The 22827-nt window shown below is 51.8% G+C and overlaps 1 protein-coding gene across 1 annotated transcript in view; it reads right to left on the reverse strand.

Moving 5' to 3' along the window:
- Positions 1-1565: 1565 nt before the first annotated feature.
- The window catches only part of TTC31 (tetratricopeptide repeat domain 31), a 146489-nt gene continuing 125227 nt past the window's right edge, over positions 1566-22827 (reverse strand). Inside the window, exons 14-16 of the mRNA XM_075352239.1 lie at positions 9504-9606; positions 6929-7035; positions 1566-2757 (exon numbers count right to left, since the gene is read on the reverse strand). Coding sequence (XP_075208354.1) covers positions 2619-2757; positions 6929-7035; positions 9504-9606 — 349 coding nt within the window. The 3' untranslated portion in view covers positions 1566-2618. The remainder of the gene's footprint in view (positions 2758-6928; positions 7036-9503; positions 9607-22827) is intronic.

Consider the following 22827-nt stretch of genomic DNA (forward strand, 5'->3'; position numbering starts at 1 on the left):
GTGGAAGGGAGAGCCGTGGGCGTAACCCCAAAAGTGCGGGAATCTGGTGCCCTGAGTGAAACGTGAGGGAGGCGGAGGACAGCCAAGTGTGCTCCAGCCGTCACTGCTAGCCTCCGACTGACCGTCCCGCCCTTCCCCCTGACTGGCAGGGCCAGGGGCGGGAGTTTAAGGCGCTAGGCCGCAAAAGCCGGGAGCTAAAGTTACAGACCGCGGCCGACAAGCAGGCGCGGTCGGCGCGGTAGTCGCCAAGTCTGAGGCGAAGGTGCTCTCTGCACCGTCCCCAAGGGGACACTGAGTACCTTGCAGGGATCAGTGCCGTAGCGTGAATAGTGAGGGGGGCGGAGGACAGCGAAGTGTGCTCCGGCCCTCACTGTCGGCGTCAGCCCGACTGTCCCGCCCTTCCCCCTGACTGGCAGGTCCGGGGGCGGTAATGATTGAACAGTGCCCGGGAGGACTGTAAGGCTTCTCCTGGAGTAGCCAAAATTCAACAGTGCGACCATACATGTACAGCATATATATATAGATATGTGTGATCACCAGAATCCCTGCCTGGGCCTCCCTGGTGTCTCTCCTCTCCAGCGTCAGAAGTGCTGACAGTAATGGCTGCCGGCGTTCTGTGGGGAGGAGGAGGCCGTGGGCGTGCCCTAGAAAGTGCGGGAATCCAGTGCCCCACTGTGCTGAGTGAGGGGGGAGGAGGATAGAGAGTATGCTCCAGCCCTCAGCGCTGACGTCCTGTGCAGCGTCCCGCCCTTCCCCTGACTGGCAGGCCTGTGGGCGGGAATACGCGATACTAGGCCGCAAAAGCCGGGGACTAAATTTATAAGCACGGCCCGTAAATAAGCGCGGCCGGCGCGGTAGTCCCCGGCGCACTAACACACCCAGCAGTGCTGCAGTGTGTATGGCACAAGCGCTCCATGCGCGGTCCCCACGGGGACACAGAGTACCTCACAGTAGCAGGGCCTTGTCCCTGACGATACCCGGCTCCTGTCCAGCAGATTCCCCAGGGGCTGCGGAGGGAGCACGGTCCCCTGTGCCTGGAGACCGATTAGGATCCCACTTCACCCAGAGCCCTAAAGGGATGGGGAAGGAAAACAGCATGTGGGCTCCAGCCTCTGTACCCGCAATGGGTACCTCAACCTTAACAACACCGCCGACCAGAGTGGGGTGAGAAGGGAGCATGCTGGGGGCCCTAATATGGGCCCTCTTTTCTTCCATCCAACATAGTCAGCAGCTGCTGCTGACTAAGATGTGGAGCTATGCGTGCATGTGTGCCTCCTTCGCACAAAGCATAAAAACTGAGGAGCCCGTGATGCACGGGAGGGTGTATAGCAGAGGGGAGGGGTTTACACTTTTAAGTGTAATACTTTGTGTGGCCTCCGGAGGCAGTAGCTATACACCCCAATTGTCTGGGTCTCCCAATGGAGCGACAAAGAAATATATATATATATATATATATATATATATATATATATATATATATATATATATATATATATATATATATATATATATATATATATATATATATATATATACATACATACATATACACACACACACACACACACACATATACACACACACACATATATATATATATATACATATTTACTACTCCATTACATCGTTTCACCCAATGGACTATGGTGTAGCGTCAATGCTGATTGGCATTTAACTGAGGCTTTTTTTTCTAACTACTACACTTATATTTGTCAATTAGAGCATGAGTCTGTTCACTAGAATATACACTGCATTAATTATTATTATTTTTGATAAGCACTTTATGGCTATTTACATATTGTTTCCATTTTTTTTTCAGCTTTTCTGTTGTCTGCATTTAACTATTTCCACACAGTTTAATAAGTAGCTATTTATTGCCTTCAGTGGTCTTTTTTTAATAATCCCTTTCGTTCCTGTCTTATTGTTCCCAGTAACTATAACAGAAAATTTGTATTAAAAAATAAATTTTCATTAATAAAACCAGTTTTTAAATTTTAATGCTCTGTGGTGTTTTGACTCTTGTGAATGACATCGTGCCTGTTCATGAGGGTTTGGTTTTTGTTTTTTTTTTAAATAGTTATAGCATTTTTGACACCTTATTTGGGAATTTTTTGATTATGAATGTACAGTATTTGTGTGTTTGCAATTAAAATCAATGAACCCCTCCCCCATTGCAAATTGAGAAAAATTGCAAATACTTGGATCTAAGAGTTGCAGACGATCCAGTGTAATAAATATTAGGTAGGAATTTTAAAAAATAAAAAACTATTTTACAGCTTAAAGTTAAAAAATAAGAAAAGAAAAACCGTTTTCCATGTCCAGAGGCTGCAGAGCTAAAGCTTCAGTTATGCAATTTCATGCTGTGGTACAATACTGCGTTCGGCTGCCGGTCCATGGGCCGATCTGTAACAGGTCTGCGTGTGTTCCGGAACGCACGCCCCCTCTGGTCTGTAACAGTCGGCACGGTGCGGGCAGACACCCGCGGCGTGGTCCAATAATAAAGTGCAGGCTTCGGTACAGCTCTCGCCTCAGGAGAGATGCACAGACTGCGGCTTAAGAAAGTACGAAATTCTTCAGTTCATTGTTTTTTACATAAATTGCACTTGGATCACATTCCTTCATTCGCTTTTCCAAGGCTTTCTGTCTGCACCTTTGTTCTCTGGGATGTGGCGGTAGCGGCATTTCTCCCCATAACTGCAGCCGTTCAACCTCCAGTAGAAACATTCACTGCTTTTAGATGGTACTTTCCGCTTGGCGCTAAAAAGGGCAAAAAAAAAAATATATAAAAATTAAATATACTTCTCATATTTTTCCATTTATTATTTATGCTCATTGAAGTTTGGTAATTACATTTTTGGATCGGTGCCATAATCTTTAACATATATCCCAACTCTAAGATTAGACTATCAATACCGAGATGCGCGCACTAGGACCAGGGAACCCCCCACACACGGACCAAGGGGCCCACCCTCCACACGCACACGGACCAAGGGGGCCCCCACTCCACACGCACACGGACCAAGGGGCCCCTCCTCCACACGCACACGGACCAAGGGGCCCCCCCTCCACACGCACACGGACCAAGGGGGCCCCCCTCCACACGCACACGGACCAAGGGGGCCCCCCCTCCACACGCACACGGACCAAGGGGGCCCCCCCTCCACACGCACCAAGGGGGCCCCCCCTCCACACGCACCAAGGGGGCCCCCCCTCCACACGCACACGAACCAAGGGGGGCCCCCCACCACACGCACACGAACCAAGGGGGGCCCCCCCACCACACGCACACGGACCAAGGGGCCCCCCCCAACACACGCACACGGACCAAGGGGCCCCCCCAACACACGCACACGGACCAAGGGGCCCCCCCAACACACGCACACGGACCAAGGGGCCCCCCCAACACACGGACCAAGGGGGCCCCCACTCCACACGTACACGGACCAAGGGGCCCCCCCTCCACACGCACACGGACCAAGGGGCCCCCCCTCCACACGCACACGGACCAAGGGGGCCCCCCTCCACACGCACACGGACCAAGGGGGCCCCCCTCCACACGCACACGGACCAAGGGGGCCCCCCCTCCACACGCACACGGACCAAGGGGGCCCCCCCTCCACACGCACCAAGGGGGCCCCCCCTCCACACGCACACGAACCAAGGGGGGCCCCCCACCACACGCACACGAACCAAGGGGGGCCCCCCACCACACGCACACGGACCAAGGGGCCCCCCCACCACACGCACACGGACCAAGGGGCCCCCCCCAACACACGCACACGGACCAAGGGGCCCCCCCAACACACGCACACGGACCAAGGGGCCCCCCCAACACACGCACACGGACCAAGGGGCCCCCCCAACACGCACACACGGACCAAGGGGCCCCCCCTCCACACACACACGGACCAAGGGGCCCCCCCTCCACACACACACACGGACCAAGGGGCCCCCCCTCCACACACACACACGGACCAAGGGGCCCCCCCTCCACACACACGGACCAAGGGGCCCCCCCTCCACACACACGGACCAAGGGGCCCCCCCTCCACACACACGGACCAAGGGGCCCCCCCTCCACACACACGGACCAAGGGGCCCCCCCTCCACACGCACACGGACCAAGGGGGCCCCCCTCCACACGCACACGGACCAAGGGGGCCCCCCTCCACACGCACACGGACCAAGGGGGCCCCCCTCCACACGCACACGGACCAAGGGGGCCCCCCTCCACACGCACACGGACCAAGGGGGCCCCCCCTCCACACGCACACGGACCAAGGGGGCCCCCCCTCCACACGCACCAAGGGGGCCCCCCCCTCCACACGCACACGAACCAAGGGGGGCCCCCCACCACACGCACACGGACCAAGGGGCCCCCCCACCACACGCACACGGACCAAGGGGCCCCCCCTCCACACACACACACGGACCAAAGGGCCCCTCCTCCACACATACACATGCACCAAGGGGCCCCGTGCACACTGGCCATGTGCTGTATGTGCTATGTATGCAGTCAGGAGTTAGAGCTTCTGTCGTATATAATTCTCCATCTAATTCTGAGATTCCAGCCGCTCAGTAAAGTTTTCATATTACTTTTTAAACAACAGCAGTTCGGGTCAGTGCAGTTCAGTGATTATTAAATATTGATACTCGGTGCGCGCCCCTTGGCACATTCCAGCTCCCGGTTCACAAGCCGACTGCTCAGGCAGCAGAATTAAGGCGAGAAAGTCATCAGCGCGAGCTGCGAGGAGGATGAACAAATGGAAGATGTCAACAAGGACTGCAATTATTACACTGCAGCATATTAATGGGAGGCAGGAGGCGCGCAGTCCACGGGGAGGGGGATGGGCGGCATTTAAGGATCGGTACAGTCTGTGTGTGGACAGAAGACCGCGCCTAAAACTAATATTATAAGAAGGAAGATGTTGCACCTCCGGAGCGATCATTAACAGCAGCAGGAAATAGACTATTACAGATCAATCAGAGGGCGACCGGCGAGGCCTCCGAATGTCACAGCTCAAGGACTAACCACCGAGCTCTGCAGCCTCACCGGTGGGAAACAAGAGGGGGTTATTAGATAAAAGGCCCCCCCCCCCCCGAGAATAAGCCAATTTCATCACTTTTCATTACCTTTCCCTACTGTTAAAAATTGTGAACACCCTTTAACTCCGCACCAGAGTAACAGCACGATCTCACTGCTCTCCCCCTCCGTTACCAGAGCAATCTACCGTATGCACACACCAGTCTAATATGTTCAGTAGCTGTCACAATACTCATGCTCAGTAATTGTCCACCTTTTTTCTGTAGGTGGTTCCTCTTAATCAGCACTATAAGCGCTGGAACTTTCTTTCACTAACTTCTGAGAATGCACTTGTATTGCCAATGGTCAATGGCTTGGCTGCCCACAACTGAAAGCTCATTTCTGTTACGCCTGTTGCAAAATGACAAGTAGAGCAGAAGCGAGTTAAAAGGTCTGCCCCCGCTGCTGGAAGAGACTGAAAGGAACGCCCCCACTTCCTGTAGAAAGACACACACCCTTTTTCTGTAGAAAGGCAAAGACCCGCCCCCACTTCCTGTCGACAGACAGACCCGCCCCCACTTCCTGTCGACAGACAGACCCGCCCCCACTTCCTGTCGACAGACAGACCCGCCCCCCACTTCCTGTCGACAGACAGACCCGCCCCCACTTCCTGTCGACAGACAGACCCGCCCCCACTTCCTGTCGACAGACAGACCCGCCCCCACTTCCTGTCGACAGACAGACCCGCCCCCACTTCCTGTCGACAGACAGACCCGCCCCCACTTCCTGTCGACAGACAGACCCGCCCCCACTTCCTGTCGACAGACAGACCCGCCCCCACTTCCTGTCGACAGACAGACCCGCCCCCACTTCCTGTCGACAGACAGACCCGCCCCCACTTCCTGTCGACAGACAGACCCGCCCCCACTTCCTGTCGACAGACAGACCCGCCCCCACTTCCTGTCGACAGACAGACCCGCCCCCACTTCCTGTCGACAGACAGACCCGCCCCCACTTCCTGTCGACAGACAGACCCGCTCCCACTTCCTGTAGACAGACAGACCCGCCCCCACTTCCTGTCGACAGACAGACCCGCCCCCACTTCCTGTCGACAGACAGACCCGCCCCCACTTCCTGTCGACAGACAGACCCGCCCCCACTTCCTGTAGACAGACCCGCCCCCACTTCCTGTAGACACAGACAGACCCGCCCCCACTTCCTGTAGACATACAGCCCAGCCCCCATTTCCTGTAGACAGACAGCCCCGCCCCCATTTCCTGTAGACAGAAAGACCTGCCTCCACTTCCTGTAGACAGCCCCGCCCCAACTTCCTGTACACAGACAGACCCGCCTCCACTTCCTGTAGACACACAGACCCGCCCCCACTTAATGTAGACAGACAGACCCGCCCCCACTTCCTGTAGACAGACAGACCCGCCCCCACTTCCTGTAGACAGATAAACCTGCCCCCACTTCCTGTAGACAAACAGACCCGCCCCCACTTCCTGTAGACAGACCCGCCCCCGCTTCCTGTAGACAGACCCGCCCCCGCTTCCTGTAGACAGACCCGCCCCCGCTTCCTATAGACAGACAAACCTACCCCCACTTCCTGGAGAGTCAGCCCCGCCCCCACTTCCTGTAGAGAGTCAGCCCCGCCCCCACTTCCTGTAATCTGTCTTTAGGTCTCTTATGCTAGAGACAGGTTACAATTGGCAACAAGCAAAATAGAAAGACCTATCATTTGGTGCAATATTTCTTGGGTAAAACAATGAAATGAAGGGCTTTGCAGTTTGCCTACTTATCCAATGATCTATCAACTTGAGATATGTAATAATCCTCAATATTACTTATTATTCGTTTATAAAGACAGAAGTACAGCGGCCCGGAGGGGGTCTCACAACTTACTGTGCTGCTGCCATCTTGGTTTGTGCTTCTGCGCTGCTGATGGCCAGGGGTCGGTAAGGCTTGTCCGGGTATCGAATCAATAACTTTGTGTTCTCTACTTCTTTACCCTGTGGATAAGAGCAGAAATCTCTCTAATGTGATACGGCACCGCAGTAATGTGAGCTTACATAAAGCCAGGGTACAATAGGACAAATTGCAATATAGTCATAGGAGCAAATACATCATACGTGGAGCAGAAGTCACCTATAGAGGAAAAATGTACATTCTATAAACAGTGATTATCAGCTCTTCTGAAATTTCTCTGTGTTTTCAGGTCATAGGATATTGATGACCTATGCTCAAATCTGTGGGGGGGGGGTCGGATAATATAAGCTCTATCCAATTGTTAGTGACCATTTAAAGGGAATGTAACAAAAAATTACCTATTTAGATTGTTTTGTTTTTTGCTTTTTTTTTTTTTGCCCCCTCATATTTGGTCATTTCAGGAAGTTTTCAGCAGGCTCATTATCATCAGAGTCAGGATTACATCTCTACACACTGCTGATTACAGACAATCCACTAATCACAGTAGGCGATATCACAGCTGACCCACTCCCCCTCCCTTCACTGATCTTTGCACACGCTCATTAGCTGCTTCAATATAAAGGATAGTGTCAAAATTCTGTTCCTTGTGGCATATGTATATATTGATTTACTGAGACAAGATGTTGGAATCCAAAAAAAAAACAAAAAAACAGTGACCAGTGCAAAAATTGCATTTCAATTTGAATACACATTGTAATTTGTAAAAGTAAAAAAAAAAAAAAAATTACCAAAAAATGTAGAAAAATATTTGACATAAAAACCTGATTTAAACATCAGGTCATTATTTCTAATGATAAATTCCATATAAAGCTCCTATGCAAGGGAATGGAGGCTGATGTGTCTGGTGTCATTCCTCTGTTGTTCCTCCTAGAAATTAAGCCACAAAATTGTCAGCTGTGGATTACCATTACCCTGGTTATAGGTGCAGGTCCACATAATGACCAGCACTGATTGGACAGTCAGCGCTTACCAAAACACATCCTATTGACAAGAGGAATCGTAACATTTCGTTGCCAACTCATTTTTTTTATGCATTTCCAGAAGGAATAACTGAGGAGCAGCACAATGCAGAGCGCTAAGGAAAAAGGTGACAGACTAACTATTGGGGTTACATTTCAAAATGGTCAAGATATACAGGGGGTACTAAAAAAAAAAAAAAGTGTGCGTCAGTGTGAAGCAGCAGGGGGCGCAAAACAGGTGTGAAGCAGCAGGCGGGGGCGCTGAAGCGCGCAACGTGAGAGGGGCGCAAAACACGCGGTGACAGCCGCAGGGGGCGCAAAACACGCGTGAAGCCGCAGGGGGCGCAAAACACGCGTGAAGCCAGCAGGGGGCGCAAAACACGCGTGAAGCCGCAGGGGGCGCAAAACACGCGTGAAGCCGCAGGGGGCGCAAAACACGCGTGAAGCCGCAGGGGGCGCAAAACACGCGTGAAGCCGCAGGGGGCGCAAAACACGCGTGAAGCCGCAGGGGGCGCAAAACACGCGTGAAGCAGCAGGGGGCGCAAAACACGCGTGAAGCAGCAGGGGGCGCAAAACACGCGTGAAGCAGCAGGGGGCGCAAAACACGCGTGAAGCAGCAGGGGGCGCAAAACACGCGTGAAGCAGCAGGGGGCGCAAAACACGCGTGAAGCAGCAGGGGGCGCAAAACACGCGTGAAGCAGCAGGGGGCGCAAAACACGCGTGAAGCAGCAGGGGGCGCAAAACACGCGTGAAGCAGCAGGGGGCGCAAAACACGCGTGAAGCAGCAGGGGGCGCAAAACACGCGTGAAGCAGCAGGGGGCGCAAAACACGCGTGAAGCAGCAGGGGGCGCAAAACACGCGTGAAGCAGCAGGGGGCGCAAAACACGCGTGAAGCAGCAGGGGGCGCAAAACACGCGTGAAGCAGCAGGGGGCGCAAAACACGCGTGAAGCAGCAGGGGGCGCAAAACACGCGTGAAGCAGCAGGGGGCGCAAAACACGCGTGAAGCAGCAGGGGGCGCAAAACACGCGTGAAGCAGCAGGGGGCGCAAAACACGCGTGAAGCAGCAGGGGGCGCAAAACACGCGTGAAGCAGCAGGGGGCGCAAAACACGCGTGAAGCAGCAGGGGGCGCAAAACACGCGTGAAGCAGCAGGGGGCGCAAAACACGCGTGAAGCAGCAGGGGGCGCAAAACACGCATGAAGCAGCAGTTTCCTTCCTTCTCAAGGAGAGAGGACTTTTGTAAGCTATATTATAGTCCTAGATGCTTCAGAGCTGAAATCTTCCATCACAACCTTCTGTATGGCACACATTTTGCTGTAGTGATTCACACATTTTGCTGTAGTGATTTGAGTTCGGGAAGAATCATCTTTAAAATTAGACATTGTAATCTGTACCAGGAAAAACGTACTGCCCATCCATAAGCCTTCTTAGAAAGTAAATTATGCTGTGCTCCTACTATGTGTGCACTCACTTTCTTGAAGAAACCATTATTAGGTACCCAGAATACACATGCAGTGCCCGCATCTTCCTACCTGCAGGGCCTCCAGTGCTCGGGCTGTCACAATGGGGCACTTAAAGTTGACAAACGCACAGAATCTTTCACCGAGGAGTCGAATGCTGTGAATTTCACCATAACTGGAAAGAAATTAAGTTGTAAAATTAAATTAAATAAACAGCAAAAGAATAAAGTAAATTGTGCCTGATAACTAAAATTAAGACATAGGATAAATATTTTTATAATTATATACATATATATATATATATATATGTATATATATATATATGTATATATATATATATATATATATATATATATATATATATATCTATATCTATATCTATCTATCTATATATCTATATATATAATTGCCTTATTCTGTCTGTCTGTCTGTCTGTCTATCTGTCTGTCTGTCATGCTCCGAAATTGTGTCCTTACGGTGACACAAAGCTGACTGGCCGCTGGGCTCGCCATGGCCCCGCCCCCCCACACGGATTGGCCTCTCGCCCCGGCTCTCTGCAGGCCCCGCCCCCCTCACGCAATGCACGCTCGCTCTGGCCCAACTGACAGGGAGCTCCGATTCCCAGGTGAGTACACACACACACATCAGATCACACTCACTCTCACACTCACTCTCACACACACCTCACACATCACAACATCCTGGGATATCGCTTGCTTCTACACCGGCTCCGTCAGGATCCCAGCAGCGCCAGACATAACCTTGCGATGCTGGGATCTTGACGGAGGCCGTGAAAGTTGGTAACCATTATAAACATCGGGTAACTAAGGTCCCTTAGTTACCCGATGTGTATCATAGTTACCAGTGTACACCGGCTCCCACTCACTCTCACACACACCTCACACACACATCACATCGCATCCACACATCAAGGTCCTGCAGCTGCGGAACATACACACACATAACAGCACACACACACACACACACAAATCAGATCACACTCACACACACCTCACACATCACATCGCATCCACATACTCACAACATCCTGGGATATCGCTTGCTTCTCGGCGGCGATACTGTGCAGTTGTGAGCTTCCAGGACCTGCCGGGGGATCACATGGCCAGAAGCATGTGATATCCCCGGATGTTGTGAGTATCAGCGCGTATGTGCAATATCGTCAGTGTGTGTGTCTTTCTGTGTGAGTGTATGCGATCGGGTGTGTGTGAGTGGATGCGATCGGGTGTGTGTGAGTGGATGCGATCGGGTGTGTGTGAGTGGATGCGATCGGGTGTGTGTGAGTGGATGCGATCGGGTGTGTGTGAGTGGATGCGATCGGGTGGGTGTGTGTGGGTGTGTGTGAGTGTATGCGATCGGATCTGTGAGTGTCGGCAGAGGAGCACGGCGTGCTGGAGGAGGCTGAGAGGACAGAGGCTGATCCTGGGGAAGGCTGGGATGGGGAGGCTGATGCTGGAGACGGAGAAGCTGATGCTGGGGACAGAGAGGCTGATGCTGGGGACAGAGAAGCTGATGCTGGGGACAGAGAAGCTGATGCTGGGGACAGAGAAGCTGATGCTGGGGACAGAGAAGCTGATGCTGGGGACAGAGAAGCTGATGCTGGGGACAGAGAAGCTGATGCTGGGGACAGAGAAGCTGATGCTGGGGACAGAGAAGCTGATGCTGGGGACAGAGAGGCTGATGCTGGGGACAGAGAGGCTGATGCTGGGGACAGAGAGGCTGATGCTGGAGACAGAGAGGCTGATGCTGGGGACAGAGAGGCTGATGCTGGGGACAGAGAGGCTGATGCTGGGGACAGAGAGGCTGATGCTGGGGACAGAGAGGCTGATGCTGGGGACAGAGAGGCTGATGCTGGGGACAGAGAGGCTGATGCTGGGGCCAGAGAGGCTGATGCTGGGGCCAGAGAGGCTGATGCTGGGGCCAGAGAGGCTGATGCTGGGGCCAGAGAGGCTGATGCTGGGGCCAGAGAGGCTGATGCTGGGGCCAGAGAGGCTGATGCTGGGGCCAGAGAGGCTGATGCTGGGGCCAGAGAGGCTGATGCTGGGGCCAGAGAGGCTGATGCTGGGGCCAGAGAGGCTGATGCTGGGGCCAGAGAGGCTGATGCTGGGGCCAGAGAGGCTGATGCTGTGGCCAGAGAGGCTGATGCTGTGGCCAGAGAGGCTGATGCTGTGGCCAGAGAGGCTGATGCTGTGGCCAGAGAGGCTGATGCTGTGGCCAGAGAGGCTGATGCTGTGGCCAGAGAGGCTGATGCTGTGGCCAGAGAGGCTGATGCTGTGGCCAGAGAGGCTGATGCTGTGGCCAGAGAGGCTGATGCTGTGGCCAGAGAGGCTGATGCTGGGGCCAGAGAGGCTGATGCTGGGGCCAGAGAGGCTGATGCTGGGGCCAGAGAGGCTGATGCTGGGGCCAGAGAGGCTGATGCTGGGGCCAGAGAGGCTGATGCTGGGGCCAGAGAGGCTGATGCTGGGGCCAGAGAGGCTGATGCTGGGGCCAGAGAGGCTGATGCTGGGGCCAGAGAGGCTGATGCTGGGGCCAGAGAGGCTGATGCTGGGGCCAGAGAGGCTGATGCTGGGGCCAGAGAGGCTGATGCTGGGGCCAGAGAGGCTGATGCTGGGGCCAGAGAGGCTGATGCTGGGGCCAGAGAGGCTGATGCTGGGGCCAGAGAGGCTGATGCTGGGGCCAGAGAGGCTGATGCTGGGGCCAGAGAGGCTGATGCTGGGGCCAGAGAGGCTGATGCTGGGGCCAGAGAGGCTGATGCTGGGGCCAGAGAGGCTGATGCTGGGGCCAGAGAGGCTGATGCTGGGGCCAGAGAGGCTGATGCTGGGGCCAGAGAGGCTGATGCTGGGGCCAGAGAGGCTGATGCTGGGGCCAGAGAGGCTGATGCTGGGGCCAGAGAGGCTGATGCTGGGGCCAGAGAGGCTGATGCTGGGGCCAGAGAGGCTGATGCTGGGGCCAGAGAGGCTGATGCTGGGGCCAGAGAGGCTGATGCTGGGGCCAGAGAGGCTGATGCTGGGGCCAGAGAGGCTGATGCTGGGGCCAGAGAGGCTGATGCTGGGGCCAGAGAGGCTGATGCTGGGGCCAGAGAGGCTGATGCTGGGGCCAGAGAGGCTGATGCTGGGGCCAGAGAGGCTGATGCTGGGGCCAGAGAGGCTGATGCTGGGGCCAGAGAGGCTGATGCTGGGGCCAGAGAGGCTGATGCTGGGGACAGAGAGGCTGATGCTGGGGACAGAGAGGCTGATGCTGGGGACAGAGAGGCTGATGCTGGGGACAGAGAGGCTGATGCTGGGGACAGAGAGGCTGATGCTGGGGACAGAGAGGCTGATGCTGGGGACAGAGAGGCTGATGCTGGGGACAGAGAGGCTGATGCTGGGGACAGAGAGGCTGATGCTGGGGACAGAGAGGCTGATGCTGGGGACAGAGAGGCTGATGCTGGGGACAGAGAGGCTGATGCTGGGGACAGAGAGGCTGATGCTGGGGACAGAGAGGCTGATGCTGGGGACAGAGAGGCTGATGCTGGGGACAGAGAGGCTGATGCTGGGGACAGAGAGGCTGATGCTGGGGACAGAGAGGCTGATGCTGGGGACAGAGAGGCTGATGCTGGGGACAGAGAGGCTGATGCTGGGGACAGAGAGGCTGATGCTGGGGACAGAGAGGCTGATGCTGGGGACAGAGAGGCTGATGCTGGGGACAGAGAGGCTGATGCTGGGGACAGAGAGGCTGATGCTGGGGACAGAGAGGCTGATGCTGGGGACAGAGAGGCTGATGCTGGGGACAGAGAGGCTGATGCTGGAGACAGAGAGGCTGATGCTGGAGACAGAGAGGCTGATGCTGGAGACAGAGAGGCTGATGCTGGAGACAGAGAGGCTGATGCTGGAGACAGAGAGGCTGATGCTGGGGGACAGAGAGGCTGATGCTGGGAGGAGAGAGGCTGATGCTGCAGGCAGAGAGGCTGATGCTGGCGCAGCATGGCGGATGGAGCACCTTTGGGAGTGCGCAGCATGGCGGATGGAGCACGTTTGGGAGTGCGCAGCATGGCGGATGGAGCACGTTTGGGAGTGCGCAGCATGGCGGATGGAGCACGTTTGGGAGTGCGCAGCATGGCGGATGGAGCACGTTTGGGAGTGCGCAGCATGGCGGATGGAGCACGTTTGGGAGTGCGCAGCATGGCGGATGGAGCACGTTTGGGAGTGCGCAGCATGGCGGATGGAGCACGTTTGGGAGTGCGCAGCATGGGGGATGCAGCACGATGGGGAGTGCGGAGTATGGCGGATGGAGCACGTTTGGGAGTGCGCAGCATGGAGGATGCAGCACGATGGGGAGTGCGGAGTATGGCGGATGGAGCACGTTTGGGAGTGCGCAGCATGGCGGATGGACCACGTTTGGGAGTGCGCAGCATGGGAGATGGAGCACGATGGGGAGTGCGCAGCATGGCGGATGGAGCACGTTTGGGAGTGCGCAGCATGGGGGATGGAGCACGATGGGGAGTGCGCAGCATGGCGGATGGAGCACGTTTGGGAGTGCGCAGCATGGCGGATGGAGCACGTTTGGGAGTGCGCAGCATGGCGAATGGAGCACGTTTGGGAGTGCGCAGGATGGGAGATGGAGCACGATGGGGGGTGCGCAGCATGGGGGATGGAGCACGTTTGGGAGTGCGCAGCATGGCGGATGGAGCACGTTTGGGAGTGCGCAGCATGGGGGATAGAGCACGTTTGGGAGTGCGCAGGATGGGAGATGGAGCACGATGGGGGGTGCGCAGCATACGGGATGGAGCACGATGGGGAGTGCGCTGCATGGGGGATGGAGCACGATGGGAAGTGCACACCTCCCCCCAACACACACACATGCGCGCGCGCGCGCGCACTGCACAACACACCACACACACACACTGGGAACCACAAACAACTGCCCTACACAGACACCCACACACACAGACAACGCTGCACACACAAATATACGCACATACCGCACAACACGCACATTGCACAAAACATACCTCCCCCCAAAACACACCACACACACACAAACTGCACAACACACACACAACGCTACAGACACACAGCGCTCCACAAACAACGCAACACACAAACAACACCGCTCTCACCCCCCATCACACCCAGACAACATCCAGAACTATATATATATATATATATATATATATATATATATATATATATATATATATATATATATATATATATATATATATATATATATATATATATATATATATATATATATATATATATATATATATATATATATATATATATATATATATATATATATATATATATATATATATATATATATATATATATATATATATATATATATATATATATATATATATATATATATATATATATATATATATATATATATATATATATATATATATATATTATATATATATATATATATATATATATATATATATATATATATATATATATATATATATATATATATATATATATATATATATATATATATATATATATATATATATATATATATATATATATATATATATATATTATATATAATATATATATATATATATATATATATATATATATATATATATATATATATATATATATATTTTATATATAATATATATATATATTATATATAATAATTTTTTCTTTGTTTTTAATTATCCTATGTTTTATATTATATTTATATATGATAGATATATATATATGATAGATATAGATATATATATATATGATAGAGATATATATATATATATATATATATATATATATATATATATATATATATATATCATATATAAATATAATATAAAACATAGGTTAACCCCTTAAGGACGAAGCCAGTTTTGTACTTAATGCCCAGGCCATTTTTTGCAATTTTGACCAGTGTCACTTTATAAGGTTATAACTCTGGAACGCTTCAATGGATCCCGGTGATTCTGAGATTGTTTTTTCGTGACATATTGGGCTTCATGTTAGAGGTAAATTTAGGATGATATTTTTTTATTTTATTTGTGAAAAAATCTGAAATTTGACAAAAAAATTAAAAATTTTGCAATTTTCAAACTTTTAATTTTTATGCCCATAAACCGGAGAGTTATGTCACACAAAATAGTTAATAAATAACATTTCCCACTTGTCTACTTTAGATCAGCGCAATTTTTGAAACAAAATTTTTTGGGGTTAGGAAGTTAGAAGGGTTCAAAGTTCATCAGCAACCATTTTTTCAACAAAATTTCAACAAAATTTACAAAACCATTTTTTTAGGGACCACATCCCATTTGAAGTGACTTTGAGAGGCCTGGGTGAAAGAAAATACCCAAAAGTGACACCATTCTAAAACCTGCACCCCTCAAGGTACTCAAAACCAGATTCAAGAAGTTTATTAACCCTTCAGGTGCTTCACAGGAACTAAAGTAATGTGGAATGAAAAAAAATAAAAATTAACATTTTACCTAAAAATGTTACTTTAGCACTAATTTTCTTACTTTTTCAAAAGGTAACACCAAAAATTGGACCTCACACTTTGTTACCCACTTTCTTATGAGCGCGCCGATACCCCACATGTGGTCAGAAACCTTTGTTTGGGTAAATGGGAGAGCTCGGAATGAAAGGAGCAATATTTGAATTTTGGAAAGCAAAGTTGGCTGAAACAGATTGCGGGCACCATGTTGCTTTTACAGATCCCCTAAGGTACCTAAACAGCAGGAACCCCCCTCAAGTGACCCCATTTTGGAAACTAGACCCCTTAAGGCTTCTATCGAGGGGTATACTGAGCATTTTGGACCCACAGGTACTTCACAGATTTTGATAACGTTACTTTGTCATATTGAAAATTGTAATTTTTTTCTCAAAAATGTTGCTTTAGCATCAATTCTCTTACTTTTTCAAGAGGTAATTCCAAAAATTTGACCCAAATGTTTGTTACCCACTTTTTTATGAGCACGGTGATACCTCACATGTGGTCTGAAACCTTTGTATGGACAAATGGGAGGGCTTGGAACGAAAGGAGCAATATTTGAATTTTGGAAAGGAAATTTGGCTGAAAAAGCTTGCGGGCACCATGTCGCATTTGGAGGACCCCTAAGGTACGTAAACAGCAAAAAACCACCACAAGTAACCCCATATTGGAAACTAGGCCTCTCAAGGAATTTATCTAGATGTTTGGCGAGTACCCTGAACCCCCAGGTGCTTCACAGAATTTTATAACGTTGAGCCATGAAAATAAAAAAATAAAATTTTACCACAAAATTGTTACTTCAACCAGGTAGCTTTTTTTATCACAAAGGTAACAGGAAAAAAATCACCAAGAAATTTATTGTGCAATTTCTCCTGAGTTTGGCGATATCTTATATGTGGTGGAAATCAACTGTTTGGGCACACGGCAGGTCTTGGAAGGGAAGGAGTGCCATTTGACTGAACATTTGGCTGGAATAATTAGTGGACGCTATGTCGCATTTGGAAAGCCCCTAGAGTGCCTAAACAGTGGAGGCCCCCCACAAGTGACCCCATTCTGGAATCAAGACACCTCAAGGCTTTTATCTAGGTGTATATTGAGCATTTTGAATCCACGAATACTTCACAGAATTTGATAAGCTTAGGTTGCCATATTGAAAATTTTCATTTTTTTCACAAAAATGTTTCTTTAGCATCACATTTCTCACTTTTTCAAGAGGCAACAACAAAACGTGGACACCACAGGTTGTTATCCAATTTCTTGTGAGCGCAGGGATACCCCATATGTGGCCAAAAGAAGGGAATTTTGTTTACTTACCGTAAATTCCTTTTCTTCTAGCTCCAATTGGGAGACCCAGACAATTGGGTGTATAGCTACTGCCTCCGGAGGCCACACAAAGCATTACACTTAAAAGTGTAAGGCCCCTCCCCTTCTGCCTATACACCCCCCGTGGGATCACGGGCTCCTCAGTTTTAGTGCAAAAGCAAGAAGGAGGAAAGCCAATAACTGGTTTAAGAACAAATTCAATCCGAAGAAACATCGGAGAACCGAAAACCATTCAACATGAACAACATGTGTACCCGAAAAAACAAAAAACCCTAAGAAAACAGGGCGGGTGCTGGGTCTCCCAATTGGAGCTAGAAGAAAAGGAATTTACGGTAAACAAAATTCCCTTCTTCTTTGTCGCTCCTAATTGGGAGACCCAGACAATTGGGACGTCCAAAAGCAGTCCCTGGGTGGGTATAATAACCCCTCGTGATAGGACCGTAAAACAGCCCTTTCCTACAGGTGGGCAGCCGCCGCCTGAAGGACTTGTCTACCTAGGCTGGCGTCCGCCGAAGCGTAGGTATGCACCTGATAGTGTTTGGTAAAAGTGTGCAGACTCGACCAGGTAGCCGCCTGGCACACCTGCTGAGCCGTAGCCTGGTGCCGTAATGCCCAGGACGCACCCACGGCTCTGGTAGAATGGGCCTTCAGCCCTGAGGGAACCGGAAGCCCAGCAGAACGGTAGGCTTCAAGAATTGGTTCCTTGATCCACCGAGCCAGGGTGGATTTGGAAGCCTGCGACCCTTTGCGCTGACCAGCGACAAGGACAAAGAGTGCATCCGAGCGGCGCAGGGGCGCCGTGCGGGAAATGTAGATTCTGAGTGCTCTCACCAGATCCAACAAATGCAAATCCTTTTCACATTGATGAACTGGATGAGGACAAAAGGAAGGTAAGGAGATATCCTGATTGAGATGAAAGGGGGATACCACCTTAGGGAGAAACTCCGGAATCGGGCGCAGAACCACCTTGTCCTGGTGAATCACCAGGAAGGGAGATTTGCATGACAGCGCTGCTAGCTCGGACACTCTCCGAAGAGACGTGACCGCTACTAGAAAAGCCACTTTCTGTGAAAGGCGAGAAAGGGAAACATCCCTCATAGGCTCGAAAGGCGGCTTCTGAAGAGCAATTAGAACCCTGTTCAGATCCCAGGGCTCTAACGGCCGCTTGTAAGGAGGGACGATATGACAAACCCCTTGCAGGAATGTGCGTACCTGAGGAAGTTGTGTTAGGCGCTTCTGAAAAAATACAGATAGCGCTGAGACTTGTCCCTTGAGGGAGCTGAGCGACAAACCTTTTTCCAAACCGGATTGCAGGAAAGAAAGAAAAGTAGGCAATGCAAATGGCCAGGGAGAAACTCCCTGAGCAGAGCACCAAGATAAGAATATTTTCCACGTCCTGTGGTATATCTTGGCGGAGGTTGGTTTTCTAGCCTGTCTCATGGTGGCAATGACCTCTTGAGATAATCCTGAACTCGCTAGGATCCAGGACTCAATGGCCACACAGTCAGGTTCAGGGCCGCAGAATTCTGATGGAAAAACGGCCCTTGAGACAGCAAGTCTGGTCGGTCTGGAAGTGCCCACGGTTGGCCTACCGCGAGGTGCCACAGATCCGGGTACCACGACCTCCTTGGCCAGTCTGGAGCGACGAGGATGGCGCGGCGGCAGTCGGACCTGATCTTGCGCAGCACTCTGGGCAACAGTGCCAGAGGTGGAAACACATAAGGAAGCCGGAACTGCGACCAATCTTGAACTAAGGCGTCTGCCGCCAGAGCTCGGTGATCGTGAGACCGTGCCATGAAAGCCGGGACCTTGTTGTTGTGCCGAGACGCCATTAGGTCGACGTCCGGCATCCCCCAGCGGCGACAGATCTCCTGAAACACGTCCGGGTGAAGAGACCATTCCCCTGCGTCCATACCCTGGCGACTGAGGAAGTCTGCTTCCCAGTTGTCCACGCCTGGGATGTGAACTGCGGATATGGTGGAAGCCGTGTCTTCCACCCACGTCAGAATCCGCCGGACTTCCTGGAAGGCTTGCCGACTGCGTATTCCTCCTTGGTGGTTGATGTATGCCACCGCTGTGGAGTTGTCCGACTGAATTCGGATCTGCTTGCCTTCCAGCCACTGCTGGAAGGCTTGTAGGGCAAGATATACTGCCCTGATCTCCAGAACATTGATCTGAAGGGTGGACTCTTGCTGAGTCCACGTACCTTGAGCCCTGTGGTGGAGAAAGACTGCTCCCCACCCTGACAGACTCGCATCTGTCGTGACCACCGCCCAGGATGGGGGTAGGAAGGATTTCCCTTTCGACAATGAGGTGGGAAGCAGCCACCATCGAAGAGAATCCTTGGCCGCCTGAGAAAGGGAGACGTTCCTGTCGAGGGACTTCGACTTCCCGTACCATTGGCGGAGAATGTCCCATTGTAGAGGACGCAGATGAAACTGCGCGAAAGGGACTGCCTCCATTGCTGCAACCATCTTCCCTAGGAAGTGCATGAGGCGTCTCAAGGGGTGTGACTGGCCTTGAAGGAGAGATTGCACCCCTGTCTGTAGTGAAGGCTGTTTGACAAGCGGAAGCTTCACTATCGCTGAGAGAGTATGAAACTCCATGCCAAGATATGTTAGCGACTGGGTCGGGGTTAGATTCGACTTGGAAAAGTTGATGATCCACCCGAAACCCTGGAGAGTCTCCAGCGCAACGTTCAGGCTGTGTTGGCATGCCTCTTGAGAAGGCGCCTTGACAAGCAGATCGTCTAAGTAAGGGATCACAGAGTGTCCCTGAGAGTGCAGGACTGCAACTACTGCTGCCATGACCTTGGTGAAGATCCGTGGGGCTGTCGCCAGACCAAAAGGCAGGGCTACGAACTGAAGGTGTTCGTCTCCTATAACGAAGCGTAGAAAACGCTGATGCTCTGGAGCAATCGGTACGTGGAGATAAGCATCCTTGATGTCTATTGATGCTAGGAAATCTCCTTGAGACATTGCGGCGATGACGGAGCGGAGGGATTCCATCCGGAACCGTCTGGTTTTCACGTGCTTGTTGAGAAGTTTTAGGTCCAGAACGGGACGGAAAGACCCGTCCTTTTTTGGTACCACAAACAAATTGGAGTAAAAACCGTGACCTTGCTCTTGAAGAGGAACAGGGATCACCACTCCTTCTGCCTTTAGAGTGCACACCGCCTGCAGAAGAGCATCGGCTCGGTCGGGAGGCGGAGACGTTCTGAAGAATCGAGTTGGAGGACGAGAACTGAACTCTATCCTGTACCCGTGGGACAGAATGTCTCTCACCCAACGGTCTTGGACCTGTGGCAGCCAAATGTCGCCAAAGCGGGAGAGCCTGCCACCGACCGAGGATGCGGAGAGAGGAGGCCGAAAGTCATGAGGAAGCCGCCTTGGTAGCGGGTCTTCCGGCTGTCTTTTTTGGGCGTGACTGAGCCCGCCAAGAATCTGAGCTCCTCTGATCCTTTTGAGTCCTTTTGGACGAGGAGAATTGGGACCTGCCCGAGCCTCGAAAGGACCGAAACCCCGACTGTCCCCTCCTCTGTTGGGGTTTGTTTTGTCTGGGCTGAGGTAAGGATGAGTCCTTACCCTTGGACTGTTTAATGATTTCATCCAGACGCTCACCAAACAGTCGGTCACCAGAAAATGGCAAACTGGTTAAGCACTTTTTGGAAGCAGAATCTGCTTTCCATTCCCTTAACCACAAGGCTCTGCGTAAAACCACGGAGTTGGCGGACGCCACTGCCGTACGGCTCGTAGAGTCCAGAACCGCATTAATCGCGTAAGACGCAAATGCAGACATTTGAGAGGTTAAGGATGCCACCTGCGGAACAGATGTACGTGTGACCGTGTCAATCTGTGTAAGACCAGCTGAAATAGCTTGGAGTGCCCATACGGCTGCAAATGCAGGAGCAAACGACGCGCCGATAGCTTCATAGATGGATTTCAACCAGAGCTCCATCTGTCTGTCAGTGGCATCTTTAAGTGCAGCCCCATCCTCCACTGCAACTATGGATCTAGCCGCAAGCCTGGAGATTGGGGGATCCACCTTAGGACACTGGGTCCAGCTCTTGATCACGTCAGGAGGAAAGGGATAACGTGTATCCTTAAGGCGTTTGGAGAAACGCTTATCTGGATAAGCGTGGTGTTTCTGGACTGACTCTCTAAAGTCAGAGTGGTCCAGAAAAGTACTTAACTTACGCTTGGGATACCTGAAATGGAATTTCTCCTGCTGTGAAGCTGACTCCTCCACAGGAGGAGCTGGGGGAGAAATATCCAACATTCTATTGATGGACGCGATAAGATCATTCACTATGGCGTCACCATCAGGTGTATCCAGATTGAGAGCGGTCTCAGGATCAGAATCCTGATCAGCTACCTCCGCCTCATCACACAGAGAATCCTCCTGCTGGGACCCTGACCAGTGAGATGAAGTCGAGGGCTGCTCATAGCGAGCTCGTTTAGGCTGTCTGGGACTGTCGTCCTTGTCAGAGCCGTCACCCTGGGATGCATGGGACACCCCCGGAGCCCGGAGCTGTTCCAACTGAGGGGGACCAGGGAGCAATGATTCAACAGTGCCCATGGTCTGAGTTACTGGTCTAGACTGCAAAGTTTCTAGAATTTTAGTCATAGTCACAGACAATCTATCAGCAAAAACTGCAAACTCTGTCCCCGTCACCTGGACAGTATTCACAGGTGGTTCTCCCTGGGTCACCTCCAGCAGGGGCCCCAGCCGAGCAAGTGCCACAGGGGCCGAGCACTGCACACAGTGGGGATCAGTGGAACCTGCCGGTAGAATAGCCTCACATGCGGTACAAGCAGCATAGAAAGCCTGTGCCTTGGCACCCTTGTTTTTTGCGGACGACATGCTGTTGTCTCCTCTGAGCAATCTAGGAGGGTATATAGCCAAGAATCACCAGCGACCGTTTAGTGCAATGTATAGCATGCAAGCATAAAAATACAATTGTACACTTCGGCACTAGTGGGGTCAGCACCGGAGGTGCCGCTTACCGCCCGCTCAAGCGGGTGTGTGGTCGCCAGAATCCCGTGCCTGGGTCTCCCAGAACCTGTCTCCCCTCTCCAGCTCAGACTGCACACAGGAATGGCCGCCGGCGTTCTGTGAAGAGGGGCGGACCGTGGGCGTGCCTCAGACAAAGTGCGGGAAACTGGCGTCCCACTGTGCTCAATGTGAGGGCTGGAGTATGTAAAGTAGACTCCAGCCCTCGGCGCTGACGTTCTGTACAGCGTCCCGCCCTTCCCCTGACTGGCAGGCCTGGGGGCGGGAACGAAACGGAACTAGGCCGCAAAAGCCGGGGACTCTAGTAATAAGCGCGGCCGTCAAATATGCACGGCCAGCGCGGAAGTCCCCGGCGCACCACAAATCCCAGCCGCGCCGCAGTGTAAACTGTCAGCAGCGGCCGGCGCGGCAGTTCCCAATACAATAACTCCCTCAGCAAGCTGTGGTAGTGTGGCACAAGCGCGCAGCGCTGTTGTCCCCGGCGCACTAACACACCCAGCAATGCTGCAGTGTGCGCGCGGTCTGTACGGGGACACAGAGTACCTTGACGTAGCAGGGCCTGTCCCTGACGATACTCCGCTCCATA

This window comes from Anomaloglossus baeobatrachus, chromosome 5 (assembly GCF_048569485.1).
Source record: "Anomaloglossus baeobatrachus isolate aAnoBae1 chromosome 5, aAnoBae1.hap1, whole genome shotgun sequence".
Lineage (NCBI taxonomy): Eukaryota > Metazoa > Chordata > Amphibia > Anura > Aromobatidae > Anomaloglossus > Anomaloglossus baeobatrachus.